The sequence below is a fragment of the Macaca thibetana genome, chromosome 6 (genome assembly GCF_024542745.1).
Source record: "Macaca thibetana thibetana isolate TM-01 chromosome 6, ASM2454274v1, whole genome shotgun sequence".
Classification (NCBI taxonomy): domain Eukaryota; kingdom Metazoa; phylum Chordata; class Mammalia; order Primates; family Cercopithecidae; genus Macaca; species Macaca thibetana.
Genome location: NC_065583.1, coordinates 1,122,810 through 1,143,761, shown reverse-complemented (window position 1 = coordinate 1,143,761; position 20,952 = coordinate 1,122,810). Strand labels below are relative to the sequence as shown.

The following is a 20,952-nucleotide window of genomic DNA, read 5'->3' as shown; positions in this document are numbered from 1 at the left end:
TTACTTTAAAAAATTTTAATTGTGGTAAAATTCACAACGTGGTAGTTACTATCATAACCAAGTGTACCGTTTTGTAGTATTAAATATATTCACATGGTTTTGTCCTGTGGTGTTATTTTAAACATGTTCCTCTAGATCCCTTACTTTATGAAAACTAATATCAGATCTAGAGAGGCTTGATTTGATTCAGGTTCAGTTTTTAACTTTGTTGGTGAGGGGTCAAGGACATAGGTGGTTTGTGTGTACTTCTCATAGTGTCTTATTGGGAAGCAAGTAATGTCTGGTTGTCCTAACAATGAGACCAATCATTGGGTTTAGATTTTGTAGCCCAGGGGTCCTCAACCCTGGTACTTGTCCATGTCCTGTTAGGAACCAGGCCGCACAGCAGGAGGTGAGTGGCAGGTGAGCAAGGATTACTGTCCAAGTTCCGCCCCGTCAGATCAGCAGCAGCGTTAGATTCTCACGGGAGCACCAGCCCTTTTGTGAACTGCGCATGCGAGGGATCTAGGCTGTGCGCTCCCCATGGTGCTATCTAACTAATGCATGATGAAACCACCAGCCTCCCCAAATCCATGGAAAAGTGTCTTCCATGAAACTGGTCCATGGTGCCAAAAAGGTTGGGAATCACTGTTGTAGCCTGATCTATCCATTTAAAAATTTTCCATTGATATTTTTTTCCACTTAATGGTTTTATTAACCATTGATGATCATTGCCTAGATCCATCGTTTTCTTAGAGATGGTAAACTATTTTCTAATTACGTAACTCTTTTTGGATTTATTAGCTAGAATTCTGTTAAAAACAGTCACCTAGTTTCTGCCAGAAATGCAGGATAAATGTTTGTGTCTTTTATTATTTGTTTATTTATTTATTTTTCAAGACGAAGTCTTGCTCTGTTGCCCAGGCTGGAGTGCAGTAGCGCGGTCTTGGCTCACCACAAGCTCCGCCTCCTGGGTTCACATCATTCTCCTGCCTCAGCCTCCCAAGTAGCTGGGATTACAGGCACCCGCCACCACGCCCGGCTGATTTTTTTGTGTTTTTGAGTAGAGACGGGGTTTCACCGTGTTAGCCTGGATGGTCTCGATCGCCTGACCTCGAGATCCACCTGCCTTGGCCTCCCAAAGGGCTGGGATTACAGGCATGAGCCACCATGCCCTGCCGATTTTTTTTATTTTCTAATTTCTGGTGACTGAGTTTTTTGATTTTTAGATAAAAGTATGAACTCATGAAGTTCATAATGACTCAGTTGCAGTCATTCTTCTGATGTTCAGATTGTCTCATATTTGGTCAGTGGAAGCTTCTTCAAGCTGGCTCCTGTGTCCCCCACAGCTGCTGCAGCCTTGGTAGCCTCACAGCTTGTTTGTATCTGTCTTGTCCTGCACTTGAAATAATCATTTTCTGCAAGAAGCTCCTAGTTTCTTTCAGTGGGAAATGGTAGAGATTGTAATATGGGTGTCCACTTTTAAAAGGTGTGGGTCGGGCGTGCTGGCTCACTCCTGTAATCCCAGCACTTTGGGAGGCCGAGGCGGGCGGATCATGAGGTCAGGAGTTAGAGATCAGCCCAGCCTATATGGTGAAACCCCATGTCTATTAAAAATACAAAAATGAGCCTGGCATGGTGGTGCGTGCCTATAGTCCCAGCTACTTGGGAGGCTGAGGCAGAAGAATTGCTTGAAGAGGTTGGAGTAAGCCAAGATTGTGCCACCGCACTCCAGCCTGGGTGACAGAGTCAGACTTTGTCTCAAAAAAAAGAGGTGTTGTGGCTTTTGTTTATTTGATTTGTTTAGAATACTGATTGGTTTCTTTTTTTAACAGGCATGCCCAAAGAACAGTACGAGCCCCCTGACCCTCGGAGGATGTATACAATTATGTCTTCTGAGGAAGCAGCAAATGGAAAGAAATCCCATTGGGCAGAGCTTGAAATAAGTGGTAAGACATGGAAGCATGAATTTATGGTATGGAAATTAAGATATGGTAGTAAACTGAGTTTTCTAATGCCAATACAGGAAAGAAACGATTATATTTTACAAATATAATATGTTTATAAATGATTGTATTTTAGTAGCTTATCTTAGAAGCAGGAAGGTTCAATGAAAATATGATTGAGTCAAAGTTCAAAACCTATTCATTGTATATTTTCTCAGTATCAGTGTCCTCTTATAAAATACATAAATGTAAAATAATAACAAGGATGAAATGAAAATAACACATGTTAAATACTAGTGCCTAGTCAAGTATTTGTTCTGGTATTTGATTCTCTGATAAAGTAGGATTGAGCTTTTGCATTAGCAATGATGGATTTCTAGTGGGGTAGGAATGGCTGATCTGTATAGGTTTTGGGGTAGATTTGTTTCTCCTTATTTTCTTCATTGGCTTCTGAGTCTGAGTCACTGAGGATAGCCCTATTCAGAAACACAAAATCTTAGGAGTTTGAAGCGGACCTCAAATTTTCCTTCCCCTTTTAATGCAGTCTGGACATAAAGAAATACATGACCCCTCAGATGGGAAGGGTGTCCTTTCCCCAGCATCTCTGCCAGTGGGCACACAGCCTCTTTTTAAATATTTTGAAGATGGTGAAGGGACATTACTTCTCAGGGCAACCAGGGCTAGTGAAGTTTGGTGTTACTGTTGGCCTAATATGCTTCCCCTTTCCTTTCAGTTTGTTCTGATTTTTGCCTTCTGAAATAGTACAAAACAAATTTTGTCTTGTTTCTTGTGACTGTCCTTGATTTTTTAAAATTTAATGCAGCAGACATACTGAGCATATGCTGTGTGTAAAACGTTTTACCTGGCGCTGGCCCACGTGCATGAAAGATATATAAAGTCCCTCTTTTTATGGAGCTTATGGCATTAGGGAGTGAGAGGAAGGGACTGCACAAGTATAAATAACAGACAAAACATAACAAATCTAGGTATAAAAGTGCTATATAATAGTAAGTAAAAAGGAAATAAGGATAATATCGTTCCTTCTTTGTCAGCTCACAATTTCTGGTTAACCTATTGAGTGAACTGAAATGCCTGCCTTTGCAGACGTAGTAGAGGTCAGCACACACATGGGTCTCTCCTGTTTTCCTCCTTCTGATTTCTAGAGTGCTGGACTTTACGAAGCCAAGTTCAGCTCAGTAAGTAGGTGTGGTCATGGAGAGTGAGATTTCTCTTCCTCTCTCCTGTCAGATTTGGCTTTCTGTGCCAGGGGAGCCCAAAGAGAAATATGCACTCTCATTTTTTAGCTATTATCAAAGCACAGGCTGTCACCACTCCTAGTTTTCCCTTTTAATTTTTTCAGGATTGGCATTTAACTATATTTACCTCTCCTTTTTTCAGCCCTTATTAGCAGTTTTTGAATTACAGTTCCTTTGCTTGTAAGGAAGTTCCCCCTATCTTACAGCATTAGGATATGCTAGAAAGCACTCAGGTCATTGAGATACATCTCTGAGGCTAAGGAGAGGAGAATCTCCTCCACCTTCTCCTCCTTCCACCAGATACTGTGAACTCCTTGGTGATTGAGTCACTGTTGTCTGCTTACCCTGAACTTTGGGAAGAAGTTCTGGATACACATATAGGGAAAAACTCTCAAACCATGTTTTTCCTTTGCTCTCACACCACCACAATCATCAACACAAAGGAAGACTTCTGTGACCAAAGGTGTGGGTTTCTTTTCCCCACACACCAAGCAGCAGACACCAGTTATGTGCCCTCCAATTCAATTCCAACGCTATCTACCTGGAGGGAGTGTCACATCCCACAGTTTATGGACTCAGTCCCCAAGACTGCCCTCTCCACCTTCTATCACCAGTCCCGTGTTTGGGCCTCTAGAACTTGGACCAGCTTCAAGTTTGGGTTCCCACGACCCCCTCTTTGAGTTCAGTTAATTTGCTTCAGTGGTTCACAGAACTCAGAGAAACATCTGCTTACATTTACCAGTTTATTATAAAGGATATTACAAAGGATACAGGTGAAAAGATGCACAAGGCAAGGTGTAGAGGAAAAAGTGCAGTGTCCATGCCCTCCCTGGGCACACCACCCTTCAGGAGGAATCTCCTGCATTCAGCTATCTAGAAGCTCTCTGAACCCTGTTGTTTTGGGTTTTTATGGAGGCTTCATTACATAGGCATGGTTGAAAGCTGTAGAAATGTGATTATTGGACAAGCAAGGCACATCTGCTCAGACTTCTCTTGGGCTCTCTGTGTAGCATTCCTTCCTCTAAGGTATGGGGCAGGACCCTCTCCGGAATGAGGGTCTTCTGACCCCCTAGTGAGATTAGAGTCCTGCCTTGGGCAGGGGAAAGAAGGATAGGAGAAGGTCAGAGAGAGATCCTGTTTCCCGAGGCCTTAAGCACTCCAACATTATAACAAAGATTATGGGAGTTAGGAACCAGGAACCATGGATGAAAACATGAATATATTATACCGTAATACAACATAGGAAGGAAGGAAGGGGATACTCCTCTAAAATAACCTTTCTTCATTTATTATTATTATTTAGAGATGAGGTCTTGTAATTCATATTAGTGAATTATTAGAAAGCCAAAAGCCTTGTAATCACCACCGAGGTCAAAAATTAGAACTTTTTCACTTTCCCCCGAACCCTCTCTATATGCCCCAGCCAGTCACAGCCCCCACCCTGCGCCCAAAATTAACCATTATCCTGACTTCTATAGTTGTTACTTTCTTGTCTACAAGGAAGTAGCTTTAGCACCAAATTATGTATACAGGGAAGATACTTGGGGGTGACAAAACAACTACATATTTTAATTGTGGTGGTTATGTAACTATACATTTGTAAAGGAATCATAAGACAGTAAGAGTGGATTTTATCATATGTAGATTATACTTTGACATTTTTTTAAAAAGAAATTTTTTTTAAAGATTCAAGGGAGAGTGACAAATAAGCAACATGCAGAGAAATAAGCCTCTGAAGCAAATCAATGCACGTGATCAGAACGAATACTAAAAATGATAATTCAAGGAAACTTTCCTGAATTAAAAAAAAAATCAAACTACCGACTGAAAGAACACACAGTATACCTGAGAATATCAATGTAGAAAAACCAACACCAGGATATATTCTGATAAAATTACTGAGTTTACGGAAAAAGCATATGTTTTGGGCATCTAGCAAAAAGAGCAAGTGACTAGTAAGAAAATCAGAGTGTCATTAGACCTGCAGCAAGGCTTTATGCCATACCAAAAAAATTTTTTGGAGTAACATATTTAAGATACTTTAAGATTGTGTGAGCCGAGGATCTAGAATTCAGCAAAACTGGCTTTGAAATATAAAGGGCACAAACTATTACCAAAATACAGGGAAACATAGGACATACTGTTGCTGTGAACACTTTTTAAAGAATCATCTAGAGGACAAGCTTCTAGACAAAGTGATTGGCGTATGAACTAGTAGGGGGCATTTAATATACAGTGACTTGAAAAACTAAGTCTGAAAATAGGAGTGTATGCAGGTTAAATGGGAAAGCTGATAGTATGTAGTGGGTACGTACTCTGACAATGTAGACCGACCACAGTTATGTAAAGGGGGGCAGGGCGGGTAAATGATATGCACACACAGTTTTATCTGCTCTCAGTAATCATATTGGTGGGATGAAACAAATAAATAAATATTCTATCATCCCATGTCCCTGAAGAACCAGGACTGTCAGTATTAAAGAAGATGCAGATATAATTATAAAAGAGGGGAACTAAAAGCCCTGTTATCCTGAATTTGAATTAAAAGTTCAGTATGTTTTCATAAGATTTTAGCTTGTATATTTGATATTTTGTCATACATCATATAAAACTTAAATATATTCATACCTTGTATTTATAAATGCATATGGTTACAAATATATGTCCTAGATCTGTCCATTGAAACCTTAGAAATAATAACTGACTCTAGCTAGAAATATCCCTAGCCCTGGCTAATTTTTATTTTTCATAGAGACGAGGTCTCATTATGTTGCTCAGGCTGGTCTTGAACTCCTGGCCTCAAGCAGTCCTCCTGTGTTGGCCTCCCAAAGTGCTGGGCTTGCAGACATAAGCCAACTCAGCCCAGACTGGCTTCTTTATTTGTTTCATTTCACAGATTTAGGAGGTATAAGTACAGTTTTCTTTTTTATATTTTAACAGTCTGTTTATTATTTATTTATCCCTCCATAGAACCACCACCCACACCAAGGAGATTATTTGGAGTGGATCACCTCCTAGAGCCTGGACTCTGACATCTAAGGCTTCCCACTCCCTAATTTTATGGCTTAGGTGGGGGATATGGTTCAGGCAAAACTGGTGTCTCCTTTTGGATACTGCAGAAGCAGGACCTAAGCATACCCATAAAGGTGGCCACACCCATCAAGAGTTGATTGGCAGGCTGGAAGACAATGTTCTCCCAATGAAGGCACTTTTACCTCTATAGGGGGATGGGAATTGGTTCACTGGGAGTGTTGTTGTTGGGACAGGGAAGAGTTATTTCCATGGAAAACTTACTTGCAGGTTACAGAGAGAAATGAGGGGAGTTTGCCTACACTGGCCATCTGTGGGGCCAGTGGGGGCTGCAGTATATCTTTGCTACTGAAAGAGGAAGGTTGACGTAGTCATTAAAGCCAAAGAGGCCCTTAGCAATTAGGCCCAGTACCCCTGTGATGGTTTTGGAGGGGTTTCCTCTCTCAGCAAGGTCGATAATGGAGGTGATTAGGTAGAGGATCACTGTTAAGAGGGTTTGGAAGAAATTACTCCAGGGCCAATTGATGAATGGTATTTTGGTGTGCAGATCACACATGTAGCTGACAAAATAGCAGCAAGGATCATTTCAGCCACCAACAGGGAGGAATACTCTGGTGTGGAGGCACTTGAAGCAGATCAGGATCACCAGGCACAATGTAATCTTAGCAAACCTGGAGGATTCCCTTTTGGGTGCACAAGAAGTTGGCCTCAGCAGCGGGGGAGCTGAGAGGCACTCCGAATCCACCATGGCATGGGCTGGAGTCCCTGGGGACGCAGAAGATGTGCTTACTTGTTCATGGGGTCGAGGACACCGCGCACCCAGCCATCTGGCTAGGAAGGGGGGTGCGCAGGGAGTCACAAGTACAGTTTTCTTACCTGGATATATTGTGTAGTGGTGAAGTCTGTCCTTCTAGTGTACTCATTGCTCTAATAGTAAACATTGTACCCAAAAGATAACTTTTTCACCTTCTTCACCCTCCCGTGTTTTGGAGTCTTCAGTGTCTTGTTTTTCCACTCTGTATGTGCATGTGTACCCATTGTTTAGCTCCCACTTGTAAGAAAGAACGTTGGTATTTGACTGTTTCTGAGTTGTTTTGCTTAGGATAACAGCCTCCAGTTCTCTTCAGGTTGCTGCCCAAGATGTGCTTTCATTCTTTTTTATAGCTGAGTAGTATTCCTTGGTGTATAGATACACTACATTTTGTTTATCCAGTCATCCATTGTTGGACACTTAGGTTGATGCTGTATCTTTGCTATTGTGAATAGTGCTACAATACACGAGTGCAGGTTATCTTTTTGACGTGATGATTTCTTTCCCTTTGGGTATACCCAGTAGTGGGATTGCTGGATAGAATGGCAGTTCTATTTTTTGTTCTGTGAGAAATCTCCATACAGTTTTCCATACAGGTTGTACTAATTTACATTCCCACCAACAGTGTTTAAGCATTCCTTTTTCTTCACATCCTTGCCAGCATCTGTTGGTTTTGACTTTTTAATAGTAGCCTTTCTGAGTGGTGTAAGATGGTATTTCCTTGTGGTTTTAATTTGCATTTCTCTGATGATTATCGATGTTGAACTTTTTTTTCATCTTTGTTGGCAATTTGTATGTCTTTTGAAAAATATTTCATGTTGTTTGCCCACTTATTATTAGGGTTTTTTTTCATGTTGAGTTTCTTGTAGATTCTGTATATTAACCCCTTGTCAGATGCGTAGTTTGCCAATATTTTCTCTCATTCCCTAGACTGTTAATTATCATTATTTTTGCGGTGCAGAAACTTCTTAATGTAATTAAGTCTCATTTATCTATTTGTTTTGAGATAGTATATCATTGTTCTGTGGCCCAGGCTGGATGGAGTAGTGTAATCTCAAACTTCTGAGCTCTAGTGATCCTCCTGCCTCAGCTTCCCGAGTAGCTAGGTGCACACAACCGTGCCTGGCTTTTTTTTTTTTTTTTTTTTTTTTTTTTTTTGGAAATAGGATCTCACTTTGTCACCCAGGCTGGAGTGCAGTGATGCCATCTCGGCTTCACTGCAGCCTCGACCTCCTGGGTTCAAGCCATCTTCCTGCCTCAGCCCCTCAAGTAGCTGTGATGATTGGGAAGGCGCACGTCATGGTGAGTTCTTCCATGCTGCTCTGTGGCCTTCTGGCATGCATTGTTTCTAAGGAAAGGTCATACTTATCCTTGTTTCTTTTATGTATGTCTGTTTTCTGTGGCTGCTTTAAGAGTCCTCATTACTCATTTTATGCAGTGTGATAATGATGTGTCTTGTAGTTTTGTTTCGTTCTTTCGTTTTTCTTGTGCTGCCTAGGTGTTCTTGAGCTCGTTGGCTCTAGGTTTCTGGTTTAGGCTACCATTTTTTCAAGTAATTTTTTCTGCCTCCCTACCTTCCCTCCTTGGGGAGTACAGTTGCCTGTATTTTAGGCTACTTGAAGTTGTCTTACAGCTAACTAATGCTATGTTTAATTTATTCTTGCCTTTATTTTCTTTTTTAAAAATATTTTAGGCAGTTTTTATTGCCGTTTCTTCAGTTTTACTAATATTTTTATTTGCAGTATCTAATCTGCCATTAATTCCATCTAGTAATAGTATAGTTTTCATCACAAGTTGAGCCATGGATGTTTTTTATATCATTCATGCTGTTACTGAACATTTTCCCTACTTTTTTATGTATATTTAATACAAGTACCTTTTAATGCCCTTATCTGCTGATTCATCTTTTTCATTTCTGGGTTGGTTTTAATTTATTTCTGTCTTCTACTTTGTGTACCTGGTAATGTTTTATGGGACACAGTGTACTGTGCATTTTACCTTCTTTGGTGGCCAGATATTGTATCCCTAGAAGTACTCTTGAGCTTTCTTCTGAGCTACAGTTAGACTATTTGGAAACAGTTTGATTCACTTAAAGCTCACTTTAAAGTAATACTTCCCGGAATACTCTGTGAATAGGTTTCCCATGCCGACTGGTGGAATACAAATTGTTCCTGACCCGCGTGATCCCCAAGGATTGTTCCCTCGGACTGCTTCGGAGTTTTGCTCTTGTCACCCAGGCTGGAGGGCACTGGTGCAGTCTCGGCTCACTGCAACCTCCGCCTCCCGGTTCAAGTGATTCTCCTGCCTCAGCCTCCTGAGTAGCTGGGAGTACAGGCACCCGCCACCATGCCCAGCTCATATTTTGTATTTTTAGCAGTGACGGGGTTTTACTATGGTGGCCAGGCTTTTCTTGAACTCCTCTCCTCCGGTGATCCGACTGCCTCGGCCTCTCCAAGTGCTGGGATTACAGGCATGAGCTACCGCACCTGGCCCGCTCTGCTGTTTTCAACTTTTCTGCACCCCATCCTTGGTCCCTGGCCTCAGGTTATTTCTCACATGTATTTGCTGATGATTGTGCAGTCGAAGACTCAGGGGCCAGGGCCCCATCCTTTTCAGATCTCCAGAGCTTTGTATCTGTGTAGCTGTCCCCTCTTTGGCAGTCTGTCCTGTGGACTCCAGCCACCTTGGCCTCTCCAGACTCCTAGCTTCATTTCCTCAACTTGTGTATTACATAGACTACCTGCGTTCTGTCCCTTTGCACTACTATCAGGAAAGTTCCAGTAAGCTGGAACTGTGATAACTGCTCACTTTGTGGTTTCCTATCTATTACTCATCACTGTCCTGTGCTGTGTGGTATCTAGTGTCTAAAAAATGATTTTCTAATATGTTTTGTCTGGTTTCTTTGTTGTAGGTAGGAGGATAAATTCAGTTCCTGTTACTCTATCTTATCCAAAAGTTTAGTAAGCCTATCATATATATATTTTTAAAAGACCGTGTCTGATAACTTCAGTATCTGAATCTTCTGGGGGTTCCTTTGGTCTGTAAATTTGTTGAATGCTGGAAATAGTAGAATGTCTTGATGGTATTTTCTTCCTTAGGAGTGAATTTACTTTTGTGTTTCCCAGGCAGTTGTAGAGAGGTAGATGGCCTTAATCTTACTAGGGTTTTGGCAGGACACAATGGCTTATGCCTGTAATTCCAGCACTTTAGGAGGTCTTGGCGGGCAGATCACCTGAGATCAGGAGTTCGAGACCAGCCTGGCCATCACGGTGAAACCCCGTCTCTACTAAAAATACAAAAAATTAGCTGGGCGTGGTGGCAGGCACCTCCCAGCTACTTGGGAGGCTGAGGCAGGAGAATCACTTGAACCTGGGAGGCAGCAGTTACAGTGAGCCAAGATCATGCCATTGCACTCCAGCCTGGGTGACAGAGCGAGACTCCGTCTCAAAAAAAAATAAAAAAGAAAAAGAAAAAAGTAATAATAATTACAGTTTCATTGAATTTGAATCAGATGTTCAGTGCTTGTGAGGGTTGGCCTGTTGCTGGGTCACCTTATTCCATTTGTAGCTCCCAGCTGAAATTCAGTGGGTTTTCTTGTTTGTTTGTTTGTTTGAATCAGAGTCTCTGTCACCCAGACTCCAGTGCAGTGGCGCAATCTTGGCTCACTGCAACCTCTGCCTCCCAGGTTCAAGCAATTCTTCTGACTGAGCCTTCTGAGTAGCTGAGACTACAGACGCCTGTCACCACTCTTGGCAAATTTTTATATTTTTAGTAGAGACAGGGTTTCACTATATTGGCCAGGCTGGTCTCGAACTTCTGACCTTGTGATCCACCCGACTCAGCCTCCCAAGTGTAATCCCAAAGTACTGGGATTACTGGTGTGAGCCACCGCACCCAGCCAACTTGGTGGTTTAAGAGAGTCTTCTTCCCAGCTGTGTAAGATGACTAGTTCTGCTGAGTGCCTCATTCTCTCATTTCCAGCTTTTGGCTCATTGGCTTGCCTCTTAACTGCTGCTTGTGATTCTGTTCCTCTAGAGAGGTAAAGTGGTGGGACATGTCCTCCTATTACCTGTCGGTACTTCCCTTCTCTCCAGGTTCTTTGTCACACCTTTGCTGCCGTTGTAGTTCTCCTGTGCTTTTGAAGTTGTGCTTTTGTGGGGTTTTTTAAAATCTAGTTTTTCTTTCCCTCAGTGGGATGGTTGGTCAACACAAACTACTCTTGTTACAGGAAGCTGAAATCAGACATGAACAAACTTTAAAATACTGCCTGAAGATCTGAAAATACCAAACAACTCTTATGTTTGTTTTGTTTCTATTACATGGGTACGGCACTGTGGTTGCCTGCTCTTGAGGGACACCTGTAGCCCACAACAGCTGTACTTGTCCTAGACCCTTGAGATGGCAGTGCAGGGCAGAGAAATGTACTAACCAGAGCCACACTCAGGAAGCTTCCAGAAAATACACTTGGGTCTGAACTCCTCGTAGTCACTAAATGATCTTTGAGTCAGATGCCTACAGTCCCCACCTTCGCCTTGGTTTACTTTATGGCGTTCTCCAACATTTTGAAGCCTTGAAACAGCGAGAATGTTGGCTCTATTCATACTTATTTTTCCATGAAGGAATGATAGACCATATCTCTCAAATTCTAGATTATGCTCTTCCGAGGTTGTGGTTTGTTGTTTTGTTTTGTTTTTGAGACAGAGTCTCACTCTGTTGCCCAGACTGGAGTGCAGTGGCGCAATCTCTGCTCACTGCAAGCTCTGCCTCCCCGTTCACACCATTCTCCTGCCTCAGCCTCCCGAGTAGCTGGGACTACAGGCGCCGCCACCACGCCCGGCTACTTTCTTTTGTATTTTTAATAGAGACAGGGTTTCACTGTGTTAGCCAGGATGGTCTCAATCTCCTGACCTCATGATCCGCCCACCTCGGCCTCCCAAAGTGCTGGGATTACAGGCGTGAGCCATTGCAGCCAGCTGCTTGTTAGTTTTTTTTTCTATATCTGCAAATGCATAGTTATTTTGATTTCCTGGTAGGTATACTAATTATATCTAGTTCTTATAGTGTTTGCTGATCACCCGCCTGATTTCAGAACACACAAATTGATTTCTCTTGTCTCTTTGCATTTAGCAATAAAAGGTGCTGGGTATTTTAGAATGAAATCACTTATCGAAACAGGGCTCTTAACGTAGGTCAGGATAATCCCAGCCTTCCTCCAGTCACTAAACTGCTTAAAAGTAAATGCAAGTTTTGGGGTACTTATGAGTATGTATAATTTTGTGGTGAAGTTTTGTGGTGAAGAAGTAGATAAGTATCATGAGATTATCAAACGGTGACTTCCTTTTTGTTCATTGACCTCTTCCAGAAAATTAGGATCCTTAATTTCTTGTATTGCATAGTTCCGTGGTAGAGATTTATCTTTCTCCAGTACATTATGTTCTTTTACTTCTGTTACTAATCTTTTAAACTCTGAATTTTTTTTTTTTTTTTGAGACGAAGTCTTGCTCTGTCGCCCAGGCTGGAGTGCAGTGGTGCGATCTCCCCTCACTGCAAGCTCCGCCTCCTGGGTTCACGCCATTCTCCTGCCTCAGCCTCCCAAGTAGCTGGGACTACAGGCGCCTGCCACCATGCCCGGCTAATTTTTTTGTATTTTTAGTAGAGACGGAGTTTCACCGTGTTAGCCAGATGGTCTTCTCGATCTCCTGACCTCGTGATCTGCCTGTCTCGGCCTCCCAAAGTGCTGGGATTACAGGCGTGAGCCACCGCACCCGGCGTAAACTCTGATTTTTTAAATGAAAATGAAATACCACATTTTGAAATTTATTTTTTTTTGCTTCATTTGTTGTGAACCTATTTCCACATCAGTGTACATAACTATTTCATTCTAAAAGAGAATGGCTAAGGAATATTATATGAATGAAACATAATTAAGTATGCTCTATTAATGATCATTTGTATTTCTCATTTTCCCCAACTACCAACAATATTATTATCTTAGCATACCTGAACAAGTGTTTTCATAAGGTAAATCACAAATTGTGGAATTGATGGGGCAAAGAATACTCAGGTTTAACATTTCAGTAGATATTACCAGACTGGCTTCCAAATAGTTGCATCTTTCCCATAATGAAAGAATGTGTCTGTTTCCCCTTTCGCCTTGTCAGTATTGGATATTAGTCTTTTTAATTTTGCTATCATAAACATTTTTTATTACTGAGTATGAAGATTTGTTTTTAATATGCTTTGTTTTTTTTAGTGGCCTATTCTTACCCGTTGTTCATTTTCCTGTTGATTTCTTCGTCTGTTTGTTTTCTTTTCTCTCATTATACAACTCACAGGAAATCATGAGGGCAGGGACTTGATATTATTTACCATTCTGTCCCCATACCAGCATGGTGGATACTGAAAATTGACTAATGGTTAGCTTCCGAACACGTTGGTGTCTTCCCCATGTAGAAAGAAGTTTTACATTTTAATGAATTCAAACCTGACAACTGTTTTCATGTTTGGATTCTAGAATTTGAGTTATGCTGAGAACTATTCTGTTTCATTTCTTTCCTGGTGTTTTGGTACTTAGAAATTTATTCCAAAATTATGTGTGTGTGTGGTAGAGATCTGAGTTCTCCTCGTCTTCCTGCCTTTACCTCATATAGGATTTATGCTTTTACTTGACTTTTTTCCTTTCCCTTATTCACAGACTTTGTGGTTTTCTTTCTGGCTACCTTCTGCCTTCTTGAAATGTCAGCTTATTTTTCTGGCGGATAGAATTATGATCACCCTCTATGGGAAAATGAGGTATACAAGTTGGCAGACTTTTAAAATGAACCTCCATAAATCCATAGAAGTTGTATGTCTCCATTCAGGAGCTCTGTTTGCTGCTTTAGGCAAACCCTTCCCCTCTCTTGAGTGAAGCAAAGACACAGAAAACATGGCAGGGAACCAGGCACAGGGGCTCAGCCTGTAGTTCCAGCTACTTGGGAAGCTGAGGCAGGAGGATCATGTGAGCCCAGGAGTTAAAGGCTACAGTGAGCTATGAGCAAGCACAACACTGCACTCCAGCCTGGGTGATGGAATGAGACCCTGTCTCAAAAAAACAACAAATTGTTTTCTATTAAATGCCTTATTCATATTGACTGTCAGCTGTGTGTTTTCAGTTTGTGGTATGGTGTCTCTTCTGTTTACAGCAAAGTAAGAGAAATACCTTCTTGGATTAAGATAGATTTTATTATACAGTTTTACTGAAGTATAGTTGACATTCAGAAATTGGCATGCATAAAGTGAATAATGTGTATATTTTGACTGTGTACACCTGTGAAACCATCACCACAATCAAGAATGATCGTATTCATTGATCCTGGAAGTTTGTGATCCTTCCTTCCCCACCTCTCCTGTTTCTCCATTCCTTCCCCCATTTCTTTTTTTTTTTTTTTATCTGGCTCTGTCGTCCAGGCTGGAGTGCAGTGGCCAGATCTCAGCTCACTGTAAGCTCCGCCTCCCGGGTTTACGCCATTCTCCTGCCTCAGCCTCCCGAGTAGCTGGGACTACAGGCGCCCGCCACCTCGCCTGGCTAGTTTTTTGTATTTTTTAGTAGAGATGGGGGTTTCACCATGTTAGCCAGGATGGTCTCGATCTCCTGACCTCGTGATTCGCCCGTTTCGGCCTCCCAAAGTGCTGGGATTACAGGCTTGAGTCACCGCACCCGGCGTCCTTCCCCCATTTCTAAGCAACCGCTGTTCTGCTTTCTATAACCTTAGATTAGTTTGCATTTTGTGGAATTTTTGTATAAATGATGTTTTTTAGTATGTACACATTTTTCTTTTTTTCATGCAAATGGACACCTTGCATTTTTTTGTTGTTGTTTTTGGTGATTTTGTTCTGCTCTTACCCTCTGTACTTACTCAGTAGTTCGTCCATAGTGTTTTGCTGGTCTTTAGTAGTGCATTCTTTTTTATTACTGAATAGTAGTTCATTGTATGGCTATGCCAGCATTTATTTGTTCTCCTGTTGAACACACTTGGGTTGTTTCCAATATTTGACTATTACAAATAAAGCTGCCATGAACATTCCCCTTTGTGTGGGCATGACTTTTATTTCCTAAAAATGGAATTGATCATATGGTAAGCATATGTTTAACTTTCTAAAAAACTGAAACTGGTTTGCAAAGACGTTTTGTTTTATATTCCTACTAGATGTCTTTGATCCATGCCCTCACCAACACAAGTCTTAAATTTAGCCTTTCTTCTGGGTATGTAGTACTATCTCAGAGTGGTTTAAATTTGCATTTCCCTAATGACTCCCAATTTTGAGCATCTTTTTATGTGATTTATATCTGTTTATATCTTCTTTGGTGAAGTATCTGTTAGATCTTTCACTTGGTTTGAAAATTATGTTTTATTCCTTTCTCTCCTTATTTTTAGACAGTCTCGCTCGGCTAAGTTTTGTATTTTTATTAGAGATGGGAGTTTCACCATCTTGGCCAGGCTGGTCTTGAATCACCCTGACCTTCAGTGATCCTCCCGTCTCGGCCACCCGAAGTGCCGGGATTACAGGCGTGAGCCACCGCACCTGGCCCCTGTTTTTCTGTCTCTGTCACTCTTTCTCTTTCTCTCCCTTTTTCTTTCTTTCTCTCTCTCCTTTTCTTTTCTTTCTGTTTTTCTTTTGACACGGGGTCTTGCTCTCTCACCCAGGGTGGAGTACAGTGGCACAGCCTTAGCTCACTGTAACCTTGAACTCCTGGGCTCAAGTGAGCCTCACTCCTCAGCCTCCTGAGTAGCTTGGGACTATGGGTGTGTGCCACCATGTCTGGCTAATTTTAATCTTTTTTTAGAGACTGAAATCAGCCTAGGCAACATAGTGAGACCCAAACTCCTGGCCTCCCGCGATCCTCCCGCCTCGGCATTCCAAAGTGCTAGGATTAAAGGTGTGAGCCACCATGCCCTGCTTTGTTTTCTTAATATTGAGTTTTGAGAGTTTTATATAATAAGCCCTGAAATTAGGTAATGTTAGCCCTATAGCTGTGTTCTTTTTCAACATTGTTTAGATGTTTTCTTTTCTTTTTTTTTTTTTTTGAAACAGAGTCTTATTCTGTCGCCCAGGCTGGAGTGCAGTGGCTCAGTCTCGGCTCACTGCAAGCTCCTCCTCCCTGATTCACCATTCTCCTGCCTCAGCCTCCCAAGTAGCTGGCACTACAGGTGCCCACCACCACGCCCAGCTAATTTTTTGTATTTTAAGTAGAGACAGGGTTTCACTGTGTTAGCCAGGATGGTCTGGATGGTCTCAGTCGCCTGACCTCGTGATCCACCCACCTCGGCTTCCCAAAGTGCTAGGGTTACAGGCGTGAGCCACCACACCTGGCCTCAACATTGTTTAGATGTTTTCTAAGTCCTTTGAATTTCCATATGAATTTTAGGATCGGTTTACAAATTTCAAACTTGGCATTTTTGGGGGAATTGTGTGTTAACTCTGTAGACCAGTTTGGGGAGAGCTAACCTCTTGATACTGAGTTTTCTCACCTGTGAACTCCATGTATCTCTTCATTTATTTTGGACTTCCTTACTTTCTGTTAGCATTGTTTTGTAGTTTTGACTGTACATTTTTTTGGTCAGATAGTTTTGATGCTGTTGTAAATTGTGTCATTTTAAATTTCAGTTTCTGATTGTTCATTATACAGAAATATACACTTTGGTATATTGACCTTGCTAAATGTTCTTGTTAGTGACATTTTTCTAAATACCATAGGATTAGTTGCATAAATATGTATATAGATACATGGGATTAGTTACATACATATGCTGTTTGTAAATAAAGACAGTTTTACTTCTGCCTTCCAAATCCTTTGTTTTTCTTGCTTTATCGTATTGGCTAGAACCTCCAGTATAATGCTGAATGGGCATAGTGAGAGTGGACATTCTTGCTTTGTTTCTCATGTTAGGAGGAAACCATTAATTCCTTTACCACTAAGCTTTTTGTACATGTCTTTTAACAGGGTTAAGAAGTTCTATATTTATTTATTTATTTATTATTGTTTTTTTGAGATGGAGTTTCACTCTTGTTGCCCAGGCTAGAGTGCAGTGGCATGATTTCGGCTCACTGCAACCTCCACCTCCCAGGTTCAAGGGATTCCCCTCCCGAGTAATTGGAACTACAGGTGTGCCCCACCACGCCTGGCTAAGTTTTTGTATTTTTAGTAGAGACGGGGTTTCGCTGTGTTGGCCAGGCTGGTCTTGAACTCCTGACCTCAGGTGATTCCCCACACCTCGGCCTCCCACGGTGCTGGGATTACAGGTGTGAGCCACTGTGCCCAGCCAAGAAGTTCTGTTTTTAATTTAGTGCATTCTCTTTTTTTAAAATCAGGAATGGATATTATATTTTCATCAGTCTTTTTTTTTGTTTTTTAAAGTGCATCTATTTAGATGATTCTGAGGCTTTAATTTTTTAGTCTGCTAAGATAATGAATTTACATTGATTTTGGAATGTTAAACCTTTAATTTCTGAAATAACCTTGGTTGTTATCTTTTCAGTATACTGCTGGATTTGATTTGCTAAGATTTTGTTAAGAATTTTTGCATTTATATTCATAAGGTTTTTTTGTGCTTTTCTTGTACTGTTTTTGCCTGGGTGGTATCAGGGTGATACTTCAGAACAATGTGGAAAGTGCCTTCTCATCTTTAGCTTTCTGGACGGAGTTGAGTAGAATCGGCGTTATGTTGTCTTTAAATGTTTGCTGGTGGTTACCAGTGAACCAGTGTGGTTGTAGAATTTTGTGTAGGCAGGTTTTTCAGTATAAATTCAATTTTTGTAATGTATTATTGGTCTATTTAGGTTCCTGTTTCTTTTTTTGAGTGTGGTTTGGTACCCTCTGTGTATGAAATTGTCCATTTCATGTGGTTTGTTGTTATTTATTGGAATAATATTCAAAGTATTTTTATAATCTTTTAATAATTTATTAAGGTATAGTTACCTATAGGCGACTTCACCCTTTTTAGTGTATAGTTATAGAAGTTTTGACAAACCTACAGTTGTGTAACTAGCACTAAAATCAAGATAGAAGCCAGGCCCAGTGGCTCACACCTGTAATCCTACCACTTTGGGAGGCTGAGGCAGATGGATGGCCTGAGCTCAGGAGTTCGAGACCACTCTGGGCAACACAGTAAAACCCTGTCTCTACTAAAATACAAAAGAATTATCCAGGCATAGCAGTGTGCTCCTGTAGTCACAGCTACTCGGGAGGCTGAGGCAGGAGAATTGCTTGAACCCTGGAAGCGGAGGTTACAGTGAGCTGAGATCACATCACTGCACTCCAGCCTGGGCGACAGAGGAAGACTCTGCCTCCAAAAAAAAAAAAAAAAAAAAAAGAATAGTTCTGTTGTCCCTAGTCCCAACCACTAGGGAGGCTGAGGTGGGAGTGTCACTTAAGCCTGTGAGTTCAAGTGCAGCTTGGTCAACATTGTGAGACCTTGTCTGTATTTAAAAAAAAAAAAAAAAAAAGTTCTGTTGTTTCCCCAAATCTCCAGTGACTATAGTCAGCCTCCTTCCTTCACCCAGAGCCTCTGATCTTTTTTCTATTCTTATAGTTTTTTTCTTTGTAAGAATACCATATATATGGCACAATAGAATATGTAGCCTTTTACATTTCACAGAAGTTGTATGAGTGAGTAGCTCATTACTCAGTAGCATTTTATTGTCTTCATGTATCATTATGTGTTCCTTTCCCAGTTGAAGAATTTTTTTTGAGTTGTTTACTATTTCTGGAAATCATGAATAAAGCCACTGTAAACATTTGAACAGATTTTTATGACCTGTATCTTTTTAATACTTAAAAATATATAGTGGTTTTGATATTTCATTCCAGATCATAGTAATTTGTATCTTTTCTCTTTTTCTCCTGATCAGTGTGGCTAGAGGTTTATCAGTTTTACTCTACCTCTCAAAGAACCAGCTTTTGGGTTACTGGATTAGTTGGTTTTCCCTTACATATTTCATTGATCTCTGATCTTAGACTTATCTCCTTTCTTCTGCTTAGTTTGCATTTAAATTTTTTCCCCCTAGTTTGTTAAGATAGAAGCCAAGGTCATTGATTTGAGACTTTACTTCTTTTCTACTGCTTTAGCTACATCCCACAAAATGTGGTGTCTTTTTATGTTTTCATTTTCTTTCAGTTCAAAATACTTCTCATTACTCTTTTGATTGCTTCTGACCAGGGAGTTATTTAATTTCCAATATTTGGGTATTCTCCAGATATCTTTGTTGATTTCTAATTTAATTCCAACATATTTTTGTCAGAAAATGTACTGTTTGATATTTTAATCTTTTCATTTTTCAGCTTGTTTAATGACCCAGCATGTGATTTATCTTGGTAAATATTCTTTGTGTACTTGAAAAGAATGTGTATTCTGGCCTGGCGCAGCCGCTCACACCTGTAATCCTGGCACTTTGGGAGGCCGAGGTGGGTGTACCACAAGGTCAGGAGTTCGAGACCAGCCTGGCCAATAATGGTGAAACCCAGTGTCTAGTAAAAATACAAAAATTAGCGGGGCGTAGTTGTGGGCGCCTGTAATGCCAGCTACTCGGGAGGCTGAGGCAGGAGAGTCGCTTGAACTCAGGAGGTGGAGGACGTCGTGAGCCGAGATCACGCCACTGCACAGAGTGAGCCTTTGTCTCAAAAAAAAAAAAAAAAAAAAAAAGGGGTATCCTACTGTTATTGGGTAGAGTATTATAGAAATATTAATGAAGTCAAGTTTATTGATAGTTTTGTTGAGGTCTTCTATATCCCTTCTGATTTTCTTTCTTAATTGAGAGAAAGGTTATGAAATCTCTGTGGATTTGTCTGTTTCTTCCTGCAGTTCTGTCATGTTTTGCTCATACTTTGTTACTAGTTGCATAAACATTTAGGATTGTATGTCCTTTTGATGAGCTGACTGATTTATCATTATGACTCATCATTATGAAGTGACCTTCTTTCTCCCTGGGAATATTCTTTGCTCTAAAATCTACTTTGCTATTAGTATAGCTGTTTCTTGGGTTTTTTGTTTTTTTTTTTTTTTTTTACTAATATTAGCATTATGTATATTTATTCATACTCAGATTCTATTTGTCTTTATATTTGAAGTGTGTTTCTTGCAGGCATTGCAGAATTTGGTCTTTTTTAAAAATGCTGATTGACAGTCCATTTTATGTGGGTTCTTTCAACCATTTTTTTTTTTTTTAAAGATGGAGTCTTGCTCTGTCGCCCAGGCTGGAGTGCAGTGGCGCGATCTCAGCTCACTGCAAGCTCCGCCTCCCGGGTTCACGCCATTCTCCTGCCTCAGCCTTTCAAGTAGCTGGGACTACAGGCGTCCGCCACCATGCCCGGCTAATTTTTTGTATTTTTAGTAAAGATGGGGTTTCACCATGTTAGCCAGGATAGTCTCGATCTCCTGATCTCGTGATCCACCAGCCTCAGCCTCCCAAAGTGCTGGGATTACAGGCGTGAGCCACCGCGCCCAGTCCAACCATTTGATTTTAATATGGTTATTCCTATCATTAGATTTAAAATTCCCCATCTTGCTATTTGTTTTTTATTCATATCATTTTTTTTTGTTATATTTTTTCTTCACTGTCTTGTTTTGAAATAATAAAGCTTCTTTGTTTTTTCTTAACATCTTGCTTTGAAATAATAGAGCTTTTTAAAAATCATTCCATTTTACCTCCTTTGTTTGGCTTTTTTGGCTGTAACGCTTTATTAGTTAGGGCTCATGGTGTCTCCTGTCAAGTAGATGAGCTGGCAGTGAATCATTTCACCTTTTCTTTACAGGTTGGGTATGTCTTAACTAGAATATCCCTTGGGATCAAAAGTGATTTGGATTTCAGATTTTTTTAAAAAAATTTTTGAATATTTACATGTATGTGTGTAATGAGATATCTTGGGGATGGAACCCAAGTCTAAAACTTGAAA

At 40.8% G+C, this 20,952-nt stretch overlaps 1 protein-coding gene across 4 annotated transcripts in view; it reads left to right on the top strand.

Annotated features, from left to right (window-relative positions):
• Positions 1 to 20,952, top strand: part of CNOT6 (CCR4-NOT transcription complex subunit 6) — an 82,744-nt gene that overhangs the window by 32,654 nt on the left and 29,138 nt on the right. For all 4 annotated transcript variants that reach the window (XM_050795782.1, XM_050795779.1, XM_050795781.1 and 1 more), the window contains one exon: positions 1,815 to 1,928. In XM_050795782.1, the coding sequence (XP_050651739.1) occupies positions 1,817 to 1,928 (112 nt within the window). In that variant the 5' untranslated portion in view covers positions 1,815 to 1,816. The remainder of the gene's footprint in view (positions 1 to 1,814; positions 1,929 to 20,952) is intronic.